The sequence below is a fragment of the Equus caballus genome, chromosome 19 (assembly GCF_041296265.1).
Source record: "Equus caballus isolate H_3958 breed thoroughbred chromosome 19, TB-T2T, whole genome shotgun sequence".
Classification (NCBI taxonomy): Eukaryota; Metazoa; Chordata; class Mammalia; order Perissodactyla; family Equidae; genus Equus; species Equus caballus.
Window position 1 is genome coordinate 34960667 of NC_091702.1, and position 12838 is coordinate 34973504.

Genomic DNA, 12838 nt, shown 5'->3' on the forward strand with positions numbered 1-12838 from the left:
GAACTAGAAAATCTTGAAAGATTGTGTTCTATTATCACATTTTGTGTAAGTTTTCTGTTGTATTGAATTTGACTAGGAGTGGGGCTCCATAATCTTTTGGAATTCGAAGCTCTAAAGGTCTTAATCTGGCCCTGCCCCACACCACCCTAGAGACGTCCCCTCATCTCAGTTCTCAGAAGTAACACACAAAGTCTTTCCAAAATCTGGGATCCAGGCTGGAGAGTGGAGGGTGTGCTCTATTTCTTACTCTCTTGCAGTCCTCTCTGACTGTTCTCCCTTCTGAAGTGCTCAATGTCTGAACCACACAATCTCACACTTAATCATGCGCAGTGAACAGGAGTGCAATGGTGGTAATTGGTGCCCCTGAATTATTACAGCAAATCTATAGGGGAGAGAGAGGTCTCCTGGCTCACTGGGCAGTTTATTTTACGTGAGGAAGTTTCTCCCTCACATGCAGAAATATCTTGTTTTCCTGCTTCTGGTCTTGACCCTTGCCCCAACTTCTGTTGCTGTTAGGAGGCAAAAATAAGGGCCAAGGTCTGGGAATACAAGTGTTGTGACTGAAGCTCCACTTGGCCTCCCAAGTCCAAGCTGAGTTGCACCAGGTTCCCTGGGGTGGAGACCTGAGGCAGCTGCCAGGGGCAAGTGCCCACCCATTGGTCTCTGGCCCTCATGAATTGGCCAATGGGAAGGGACAATGGTGAGGTGGGGACTGCCTGCCTCCATGAGTACCAGGCTGCTGAGGCTGGACCATCTCCTCCTCACTTCCATCCTGACTGCAGTGTGTGGTCTGATTCTACACTGAGGGTAAGAGCAATTCGATTAAAGTTCCAGGCTGGGCTGGGGGTGGCTGTCCTGCAGTGGAACCTCTGGCTGGGGTATGCCCAGGCTTTCTTGTTATAGCAGGGTGGGGATGGATGCTCTACCCAGGCAAAACCCTGGCCAGGGCAGCACTGGTGGAGGCAGATAGGCCTTGGGCTTCTTCCTCAATTCTCCCACAGCTACAGGAGAAAGGGCTGTTTCTCTGGTCAGACTGCCTGGGACCATCCCGAATGTTGCCTGGGTAAGCAGGATGCTGACCCAGAAAAAAGATTGGGGTCAGTGAGATGGAAGGGAAGGTGCAGTGATAGAGTCCAATTAGATAAGAGGAGAAAGGGATCAATCACTTCTTAGCTTGACCACGGAGACAAAGAAAGAAGCAGGTGAAGAGGCAGCTTGAGAAAAACCTGAGCTCTGATCTCAGACTGGGTTAGGAAGCCAGCTCTGCTGCTTGATTCCACTCAGCAAAAATTTGTTGAGCAGATTCCACGTGCCAGACACTGGGTCGGGTTTATGAGATACAAAGATGTGAGATGTGGTGGTTGTCTATAGATCTGGGGGTGTCTGTAGGTGTGGGGTTATCTACACAGATGCGGGGTATCTCACAGGGTGATGAGAGGTTCAAATGAGATAAAGTGAGCAAGGGGCCTGGCATCTACTGGAGCTTGTGAAAAATCCTATTTTTAGAAGACATTTTCTGACAGAAACAACCAGATCTACCTGGCCTTTGCCAAGCCCAATCCTGCTTACCCCAGTGAGCCCAGCATTTGAAGCATCCTGGTTGTTTTTAGCTGTAGATGCAGAAGGTCGGAGTGGGAAGGATTTTAGAGACCAGGCCAGCACTCATGTGCCAGAGGATGTGGGTCTCTGGTTGGGAGACGTCCTGGTTTTCAGATCAAGCCTCACAAGGGATGCAGCTGCCTCATTCCTGGTGCCTTCCTCCATTATGAGAAAGACCAGCTCCTCCTGACAAGGTTGAGGAGCGCTTTATACTGGTGGGATATGCCCAAAGGAGCGTTAAGAGCATCAGCTTTGTTCTTGACGCAGTGCAGTGGAAAGGGAGCCCTGTACCTAACTGGTGGCCTTGTTTCCTCCCTCCCTTAAGTCTGAGAAGAGACACAGGCATTGCTCTGTGTTCTTTCTAAAGTGGCTGCAGGGACAAACTTTCCCCTTACTCCTTTTCAAGCCAGGAGACACTTGGCTGAGGTCAGGAGGTAGAAGCTTTGGAGTAGAAGCTTTCAATCAGGAATTCCTTCATGTGAAGAGAGACTGATCCTAAAAATGTGGTGGAGGGATGCTCTGCTTTACTAGTTCCTTGAGAATACGCATGTGTGTGTGTGTGTGTGTGTGTGTGTGTGTGTGTGTGTGTTGGGCTTGGGAATGCCGACAGCTCTCCCAGAGCTGAGTGAAATACTGTCTCCCAGGTAATCCTCCTGGGAACCGGACAGAGCTGAGTTGATTCCTGGTTCTGCCATTTATTATTAGGTTGCACCATGTGGCATTGCTGATATTCTACCATTCTGACCTTTAAAAACAGTAATTTAGTATAATTCAACCCCACAGTTGCATGATTTTAAGCCAGCATCTTGGTGTCTTCGAGTCTCAGATTCTTTTATAGAGTGGAGTCAAAAGCAGGGCTATGGGGAGGATTGGATGAAATAAGATCTGGAAGTGCCTTACGCAATTTATACTACAAAGCACTCTTGCCAATTTCAAAGTGTTTTCATGTCCCTGATCTGACACGATCTCATTTAGCAGATTAAGAAGCTGAGCCGGACAAACCTTTTTAAAGCCCGTGTAATGTGTTGGAAAGCTCACTGGTTTGGAAGTCAGGATGGCAATCTCTCAGGGATCATTGCCTTAATCTCTCAGTTTTCCCATCTCTAAAGTTGGGGTCATTTTCCTTGCTTCATGGAGTTCTTGTAAAGATTAAAATAAATAATGTGTAAAACTCCCACTGTGGGTGCTGTCTTCTCTGAGGACCTAATAAATGCGTCCCTGTCCTTCCTCACAGCCTTCCATTTGCGAAAGCAGAGCATGGGAGAGATGATTTTGGGAGTCCCTTTTGTCCCTCAGGGACTTTATGAACTGTCCTTTCATGCCCTTTCCTGCTGGAAAGATTGGCACTGGGTTTAGTGACCTCTTTCCCCCATTCTGCTGTCTGCTGCCAGTCCCAAAGGAGACCCCCTCCTTGCATTTCACAAGGTTTTGCTGTTGTTACTGAAATTTCAGCAGGCCAAAATGGAATTCCTCATACATTTTCACATGTGAAATGAGAGATCCTCTGGCCCTTTAGGATGCAGAGAACATCATACTCACTCCCTGGTATAATTTTAAAAGTGAGCACCATGAAAGCCAGTGCAGTGGAAAAGAACTCAGGCTTGGACTTCAAAAGGCGCCTCTGCACTCTTTTCCTTGTCATCCTTGGCCAGAAGTTACTAAACCTCTCCGGTCCTCGGATTTCTCTTGTGGGAACTGAGTCCTGCCTCCTGGAATTGTAAAGGTGAAGTGAGATTAAAGGGGTGGTGGAGGTACAGGGGTGGTCCTTAGCAGGTAGTCCATAAACATTTGTTTGCTTCCCTTCTCTTCACCTATATTTGGAATACTTTATAAGTTTACAAAACACTTCTTCATACTTTTAGTCAATTAGTTCTCACAATAATATTGTGAAATAGGCTAGGTAAGGATTACTGTCATTAATAATCATATTTGCAGACAAAGAGCATGAGTTCTGGGAGATGCGGTGGGGGCAGGTAAGTCACCCAGTGAGTTAATGGTGGAGCCTAGACTAGATACCAGGTCACTTGCATCATAATCTGGAGAGTTTTTTCACAGTATTCTGTCCCCCATCCTATGGAGTGAATATTAAAAGGCAGATGTGTGACCCTGGTGCTTTTCCCCTCTGGCTATGCCGAAGAGTCCATTGTTGGCTTTGGAAAACCAGAGTTGGGTTTCCAGCGCCTCTACTTCTACCTCTGGGATCTTGGACAAATCACGTAACCTTCCTGAAACCCGCTTTCCTCATCTCTAAAATGGGTACAGTCATAGTTCACCTTGATTGAGCACTGACATGTGCCAGGCACTGTTCTAAGTGCTTTATGTGGATTATGCCACTTATCCTCCAACAAACGGATGACTGAAACGTGTAACAGGTAAGAACAAATTATTTTCACTAAGCACTGAGATCACCGAGCATGTGTTTCCTTTTGTCCCTCATACTGTCTCTCAAAATGATTGTGAGAATTAAATGAGATATCAAGAGGTAAGGACTTTACAAATGACATTCTACACAGACAAAGCATTGTAAGTAGAACTTGGGATTTAGCTTCATGATCCTCATAAAAGCTTTCTTTACAGGCACAACTGAGTCTTAGATTATAGTCTGAGATTACAATCTCATTTAATAAAGTTTTCCCCTATAGAAATAGCAGTTTTCCGAAATCAAAGTGTAACGATTGCTATATCTAAACAAAGAGCACAAATCATTTTGGAATACATTTTTTGAAAATTGGGCACCTCTGTACTGACCTTCAATTGTTATCAATTGCAACCTTCTTCTTCAGTTGGAATCTGTTCTTAGCATCGGAAACTTCCTAGAATCATGTACCCATCTCCCCTCACCCCTCCTTTTAGTACCTCCACCCCATGCCACTGTCATGGAACCCAGACTGGTTGTCCCTGTTAGTGGAGAAATCTGTCCACCACATGGAAGTGTTGAGGACGGAATGCCTTCCCTTGGGCTGGGAGAGTAGAATCTTGATTTTTTTTTTTTTAAGGTATGCCTTTTTTGGTGAGGAGGATTCGTCCTGAGCTAACATCTGTTGCCAATCTTTCTCTCTTTTTTTTCCTCCCCAAAGCCACTGTACATAGTTGTATATCCTGCTTGTAAGTCCTTCTAGTTCTTCTATGTGGGATGCTGCTGCAGCATGGCCTGATGAGCAGTGTGTAGGTCTGTGCCCAGGATCCAAACTGGCGAACCCCCAGCCACTGAAGCGGAGCCTGCAAACTTTACCACTATGCAACCAGGCTGGCCTCCAGAATCTTAATTTTTAAAAGAGGAGGAGGAACAGAGAATTCTAGAGACCTTCTGACTTTTCACTCCCTCCAGTGGTTTGGAGTATGCCCCCAATTACCCTTTATCTTTGGGGCTTTCTGTAGATGCCTCCACCTCATTTTCTGTATTCTCTCCTCCTGTCCTCCGTGGAAAAGAACACAGCCTCATAGATTCTGCCCTCACCATTTCTGGAGAAAGCAAGCACAGAGCCTCTCAGAGGTCTTCTCAGGAATTTGATTGCTAACCCCTTAAGGAGCTAGGATGGAGGTGACAAATATGGGGAAAGTTTAAAGACATGAAATCTTAAAAGTTTCAGAACAAGTATTCTTCCTACATACAAAAAGTGCTTGGCTGGTCTCTCCTCCTTGGCTTCTCATCTAACTCACCTCTTTTTTCTTATCTTGGGACAAGCCAAGACTAAGCTATGACTTCTATTTCCAGCAGCTATTGGGAACGCCCTTCCAAGCCCTCCAAATCCAGTAGAGGGCAACAAAGGTACCTGTAGATGGTAAGAGTGAGCCTTAGCTAGAGACTCATGACCACCAAGGGGCAGCATCCGCCTCCATCAGCTCCTGTCTCTGCTGCTGTGTCGCCTGAGTCTCTCTGATTCCCCTCCTCTCTGCCTGACAGTCTCATTCTCTATTCTCACTTTACTTGTAAGATCCTGTTAGAACTTGATAGTTGATAAATGATGCATCAGATCAATAGAGAGGGAAAAGATTAATTTAATAAGGTATCTTTAAACAGCTAGTTTACAAATAGGGAGAAATTGAGTATTTTAGATCACAATTTACACCAAAACAAAATATCAGAGATGGATTAAGGAGTGAAATTTAAAATATATCAAACAACAAAGGAAAATAAAATAGAATTTTAACCAAACCCTCGCATGAATAAGGACTGTTTAACACTTAGAAGCAGAGAAAAATATCAACAGAGTTGACTACATAAAAACTAAAACTTCTGTCACCTAAAAATCAGGATAAATGAAACAAAATAATCTGCACTCTAGAGAAAATAGTCACAGCCTATGTGACAAAGTGTTTGTATAAAGAGCTCACACAAATCATTTTGTCCCTAATAAATTAAGTGACAAAAACAACTAAGAGAAGTATCTTGAATGGGGACATTAAATTAGGATAGGAAATTAAATTAGGAAATAGACCTTTAATAAAATGTACGACTCATTAATGATCAAAGTAGGGAAGTGCCATTTCTTTAGTTTGCTAAACTAGCAGCAACAAAAATGGTGTTTAATGATAATATCCGAAGTTGATGAAGTAGTTAGGTAGTGATGTGCACACTCACACACTGCTGGGGGACAGTAGAACAAACTGCAATTTGGGAATATGCATCAAGAGCCTTAAAAATGTCCATACCTCTTGTCCAGTAATTTTACTTGTGGGACTATGTCATAACAGAACAAGAATTTGGGGATAAACTATATGCTAAGGATATTTGTTATAGATTTTAAAACAATATCTTAAAGTGGAAGTAAGCTAAAAGTTCAACAAAATGGAAGTGCTGAAGCGTATTTTGGTTAAATCCATGTGATGGACTAGCACACACACATTTAAAATGATGATTATAAAAACTAGAAAATGACCAGGAAAAGATAGGGGAATAAAATTTCTATGTAAAGTGTGTTTTCCACTATGTTTAAAAACAAATAGAGAAATTCTTAGGATTGGGGATTGTTTTGTTTTTTGTAGTTTCCAAAGTGTTTATATTACTATTTTAATGAACACATGAGCATGTATTTTTGCATGTGTATATATGTGTGTACGAAAGATGAGTTGATTGTGTCACATGGAGAGGGCATTATAGAGCCCCAGGTAATGAGTGGGATTAGGGTGGGATTCCAGACACCATATACATCTTTGGGGTAAGATTGCTAATTCAGATCTTGCCTGCATTCCTTACAAAGAGGCTATTTCCTGAAGCCAAACTCAATTTTGGAGACTTTGTGTAATCTATGAGACAAGCAAACTGATGAAAAATAGTGAGTCTTTAGGGTAAAAAAGTACACATGGACTGTGTTTTGTTTAGAATCACGTGCTTGGGATTAACCACTTTCGAACTCCACAGAGGGTCTTAGTGATGCCTGTGGTCCAGGATCCTAGGACATATTTCCCCCTCTGTGGTGCTTTCTCTCAATTCCCTGGTAAGACAGGGATTGGGAGACTAAGAGTCTGGCAATCAGGCGTGGCAGGCTAAGATCACTCTAATATCAGAGGTAGATGCTGGGAGGGGACAAGAGTCCCTATGCACGTAAAGGACTGCCTTCTGGGAGGGGGACCTAGAGAAGCAGTCTGAGACAGGGAGTCTCTTGGCCACCTGTGCCACTTGAGCTTTGTGAATACATATTTCAAATGTACTCTACCCTCCCTGCTTCTTTCCCTCTTCCTTTCTCCTTTTCTTCCCTCTTCCTACCCTCCTCTCTCTGGCTCTCTTGCTCTTTTTTTTTTCATTATAAATACTTATTTAATCCCTACTCTCTACTGGGAGGGTGTTAGGCTTTGCCCCCAGTGCTTGTAGTTTAATGGAGGAAGGAGGCAAGCCAATCAGGCATCCCAGTACACTGCAAGAAGAGCAATGGTGAGGGCCCTGGGTGACACAGAGGTGGGACAACCAACCCAGGTTGGGGAGGGAGGACCAGGAGGAGTTCCTGAAAGAGCTGACGTCCCAACTGTGTCCTAAAGGCTGAGTAAGGATCAGGCAGGTGAGAAGGTGTAAGTAAGGGTGGCCTAGGCAAAGGGTCAGTGGATATTCTCATGGGACAATGTGTCTCTGGTTGTCTGACTAGATCAAGGAAAGACTATGTGTGTGTGTGTGCTTGTGCGTACATGTGTGTGCAAGTATGTGTATGTATGTATATGTGTGTGTGTGTTTGGGTTGGGTGTGCTGTTTGGGGTCTGCTCTCATGGCTGACAGTGCAGATTTGGATTCCAGGACTCAGGATGCTGTTGCTCCAAGCTGTTCTATTGCTACTAGTCCTGCCGAGTCCGGGTGAGGTTACCACGACTGAAGAGACTCTGCCCAAGGAGGGCTGCGCAGGTTGGATGGCAGGCATCCCAGGGCATCCTGGCCACAATGGGACCCCAGGCCGCGATGGCAGAGATGGCACCCCTGGCGAGAAGGGTGAGAAAGGAGATCCAGGTAAGAACAAGGTTTTTGGCCTCTTCCATCACAGATGTCTCCTGGGTATAGGAGGGCTTCTAGAATTAGACTAGGGCATTAGTTATCGACTCAGACCTAGTTATGGGGAAGAAGCAAAGCTTTTTTATGTGACTTACGAGCAACCTGAAGTGAATTCTGGGTTGGCTTTCTGGTGCTGAGAATAGATGTTATCTGTAAAACCAGTGCCATTGACTCTGCTCTATCTACATCACCCTCCCCATCTCCTTTCCCACCCCCACTTCCATCCATCCCTATTCCCAATCTGTTTATATTCTTATTTCTCCTCATTTCCACTTAATTCCCATTCCATTCAGTGGCATTCAACCACACCATGCACACCTCCTGCAGCTCACTGTCCTTCTCTTGGAGAACTCTTGGTCTACTCACGAAGACAAATCTAATGCACAAGGCTCTGTTAGAGGTTACTACAAGGAAGTTCACTCCAAATATGCCAAGTCCAACGTGGACAAATGTCCAAGGTATAGAACAGAGAGAAAATGCCCTCAATGCAGGCCTGGATTAAAAATGAAGGCTTCAAAGAGGAGGCAGGGCAGAGGGAACAGAAGAGCAAAAGTACGGTTGGTTGAGCCAGCACATAAAGGGTTGGGGGCATGGAGGGTCTATGATGGAGACTTATAGGAGAGAAGGTTAGCAATGAATTGATGGGATTCTGCTGGGGGGATGTGGAAGGAGGACGTGAAACTCTCCCCTTTGGGAGCTCCCATTGGTTCCTTGCTCTGTAAGTCAAACAGGTTGTGAGAAGGCTCCATAGGGACAGTGTTTTAGGCTGGACCTAACCTAGGCAGGAGTTCTGTCCCTTGTAGTCACTGAAGTCTGCTCCTTCCCTAGGTCTTGTTGGGCCTAAGGGTGATGCTGGTGAAACTGGAGTGCCTGGAGTTGAAGGTCCCAGAGGCTTTCCGGGAATCCCAGGCAGGAAAGGAGAACCTGGAGAAAGTTCCTATGTATACCGCTCAGCATTCAGTGTAGGATTGGAGACCCGAGTCACCGTCCCCAATGTTCCCATTCGTTTTACCAAGATCTTCTACAATCAGCAAAACCACTATGATGGCAGCACGGGCAAATTCCACTGCAACATTCCTGGGCTGTACTACTTCTCCTACCACATCACAGTCTACTTGAAGGATGTGAAGGTCAGCCTCTACAAGAAGGACAAGGCTGTGCTCTTCACCTATGACCAGTACCAGGACAAGAACTTGGACCAGGCCTCAGGCTCTGTTCTCCTCTATCTGGAGAAGGGCGACCAAGTCTGGCTCCAGGTGTATGGGGATGGAGATCATAATGGGCTCTATGCCGATAATGTCAATGACTCCACCTTCACAGGCTTCCTTCTCTACCACGACACCAACTGATTACCACTAACTCAGAGCCTCCACCACGCCAAACAGCCCAAAAGTCAAAGAACAGTCCACAGGTTTCCATTGTAGTTAGGAAAATGATTTTATTATCTAGTTGGAGGGCTCTGAACATTAGTCACTCATTTACTCATTCATTCATTTACCAAGTACCTTTAAAAAAATCATATATTGTGTTCCCAGTCCTGAAGAAGACATATTCCCTGGCTTCAAGAGTCTGGGTGTATTGGCAATGAAAGGATGGTAACATTTACTGGGGAGTTTCAGATACATGACAAGATAAACTACAAGAAAGTCTTCGACAATGCTATTCTGTGCCCCCTGTTTCTCCTGATGTTCATGCCAGTCCTGTGAGGTACACAGGAAAGATATTATTCTTCTCTTTTTATACTTGGGGTCCTGAGGCTGAGACAGTTAAGTGAATACCTAAGGTCACACAGGTATTCACTGGCGGAGCTAGAAATCAAACCCAGGGCTGTGGCCCTTTTCCACTAGCCTGAGTCCTTTTTACAGAATATACGGCCTCTTTGGGGATGTTGGTAGGGGTCTCCCACCCAGCTCACCTGGCTCACCTTTGAATTTGCCTTCATCGTACGTTATGCCTTTCCCCCAGCAGAACTCCCTCAGAGAAGGTGGTTCTATGACTAGGTCTCATCCCAGAGGGATGAATCAGTGGCCCCTGCGCTATTCTGTACTCCTCTTCTCCGTGTCTTTCCTTATGCTCTTCCCTCTGGCCCAGAAAACCAACTCCATCTCCAAGTGCTGAAATCCTCCCTGTTCCTCGAGGCCACCTGGTCGAGAAGCTTCTCTGATGAGACAGCTCTTTCCTGCAAACCTTCCTCGCACACTGTTCCCCTGTGACCCTCCGCATGTGACCCTGGAGGAGAATCCCGGGTATGGGAGACAGCCTCCCACCAGGCCAGGGACAACTGCCTGGGGAGGACTGTGTTTCCTTTCCCCCTGAGTCTCCCGGCAGGTTTACGATAAATGCCTCACGAAGACCAGTCTCTTGAATCTCACATCTACCCAGAATTGACTCCATTTCAGTCTCTCCATGTAACTAATCCTTATCTACAAAAAACATTTTTATTTTAGGAACTCCCTGATTGTGAGCATCCAATCTTTGCTCCACTGAACAGCTGAATCTTTTCCACTGGGGTTAGGGATGATCATGCCTTCCAGAACACTTAAAGAATTTTCCCTCAAGGAGGTAGCTTGAGTCTGTGATGAAAAACCCACAAAGGAGTTCGGAAACCATTCTTTCCTTGAGTACCAGCTGGATCTGGGAAGACGGGCCTTCTGAGTCTATTCTTGTTCTTTAACAATTCCACAAAAAGAAAGAAGAAAAGAAAATGATAACAATTTGAAGTGATGGATATGTTAATTAGCTTGACTGTGGTGATTATTTTACAATGTGTATGTATCTTCAAATTCTACATCTTAAATATACGCAATTTTTTACTGTCAAATATTCTTCAAAAAAATTACAGATCGTTGATAGTAATAAACAGCTTCTCAGGAGACAATAGCTTGAGTAACACTCTTCAAAGATTTTAGCAAAAGCAGAATTAATAGGATTCTGGATAAATATAGAAGTGGAAAACCTATTTTTTGCTTACGGTTTTAAATTCTGAATGATTCCCTTTTATACGTGTACTCCTGTTCATTAACTATTATTTCTACATATAGAGCTTTGTCTCTTAAAATGCTTACCTATCATTATTTTCAAGTAAAGATACTGTCCAGCATTAAAAGCAGAAGCACTTGCATCACGTGCCTTTTGTTTTCATTTTTGGAGAAAGACATGGGGGTTAGAGAGGAACAAAGCGATAAACCTTCTGTTAGGCAGGATTCTACGTTGTAAACGACAGAAAATCCAACTCAAACTAACCTAAGGAAAAAAAGGTATTTCCTTGCATAATGGGAAATATCAGAGCTGTTCTGTCTTCAGGTAAGGCTTGAACTAGTGGCTCAAGCGATATCATCCAAGACCCTTTTCTGTCTGTCCTTCCACTCTGCATTCAGCGGGGTAGGCGTCCCTTTCAGGCTCTATACTGTCTAGTTCTAGGCTCTCCCTCATGATATCAAAAAGACTGTAACCTGGGTAATTGTAGGGCTCACTTCATTTGTTTCCCTTCTCTTATGGATCATAGTCCTGCACTACCTGTTGTCCAATATCTGAAATTTATTTTTCATCTATTTCCTCCAGTTTTCTAGTTGCTTATGGTGGGAGGATAATTCCAGACTCCATAAATCTGTCATGGTTGGAAATGCAACCCCAGAGTTTTAATGATATTTCATCAGTTACAGTTCCAGCTTATAAATCTTTTGTTCTTTTTGCCTTCAGTACTATGAATAAGAAGACTTTAGAAAGTTGGTAATGGTATCATCATACATTTAGTATTGTGTTGTTAATGAAGTATAAAGGCACTTGCTTTTATGTAAGTTTCTGGTCATTTATCAGTGGAAGAACCATTTAACAATATTTTTTGATTTTTTTCTGATTACAAAGATAATGCATTTTCATCACAAAAAATTGGAAAGTACAGGACAGTTTCAAGGAAAAATAAAATTCAATCATAATTCTGCTTCCAAGAGACTATTACAGTAAACATTTTGTTCTACCAGTTCTTTTGTGTATATACATATATACATATATAAGTTGATAGTGATTTCTTAAGCTACAGTATTGGGGGACAGGGTAGGGTATCACAAATAACCCTCAAACTATAATTTAAACCAAAATTGTCAGAATGCTTTAGAATATAGTTTGAAGGTAAAGCAGTTTAGTTTAGTAGACATTTTACATGTAAGCAACCTATGCAATATATACATATATAGAATCATTATGTTGTACATCTGAAGCTAATATAGTGTCAAATGTCAATTATATCTCAATTTAAAAAAGCCCAGTGTGTTAGAGGAACGAATGTTAGCTTTCGCTATGGTACAAGGATAGTCTTTTCTAGGGTTAGGCTGACTCTTCCTTGGTTCACTTCCTCAAAAACTGAAGGAACTGTGGACTTTGTTTTCAACAAGTCTAACCACGTGTGACAAAGAGATAGCTGATTCTTTTTAGCCTAATCCCCATGCCTAGGAGTAGAAGGTCAGCATCTCCAATAATAAAAGAAATGCACATTAAAAATGAAAAAAAAAAAAAAAACCCAACCTTTGTTTGGGTTCTCAACACTTTTGGATTTATGGCGTACGTTGCATTCTAGAAATTTTGGCAGCACTCAAGAAGGGCTTGCTGACTAAGTCAGGGGTCACTCCTCAGCAGTGGTGGCTCCCGTGAGTGTAAAAGCACCCTTCACTAGCACACTAATTATTTGGTTGCCTTCTATACCGCTTCACAGTTTGAGAACGCGAGGTTCCATGACTTTGCTCTCCTACATAATTTCCAGTAAATGGA

At 43.6% G+C, this 12838-nt stretch overlaps 1 protein-coding gene across 1 annotated transcript; it reads left to right on the forward strand.

Moving 5' to 3' along the window:
* Window positions 1–553: 553 nt before the first annotated feature.
* Window positions 554–11195, forward strand: ADIPOQ (adiponectin, C1Q and collagen domain containing). The gene is made up of 3 exons (XM_001499514.6): window positions 554–807; window positions 7826–8032; window positions 8903–11195. The coding sequence occupies exons 2-3, from the start codon at window positions 7834–7836 to the stop codon at window positions 9421–9423; spliced, it is 720 nt and encodes a 239-aa protein (XP_001499564.1). The 5' UTR covers window positions 554–807; window positions 7826–7833; the 3' UTR covers window positions 9424–11195.
* The last annotated feature ends 1643 nt before the right edge of the window (window positions 11196–12838 follow it).

Coding starts and splice junctions, on each gene's coding strand:
- ADIPOQ (XM_001499514.6), top strand. CDS start 7,834: ATGCTGTTGCTCCAAGCTGTTCTATTGCTACTAGTCCTGCCGAGTCCG. Junction 8,033..8,902: donor GGGTGAGAAAGGAGATCCAG/GTAAGAACAAGG, acceptor CTCCTTCCCTAG/GTCTTGTTGGGCCTAAGGGT.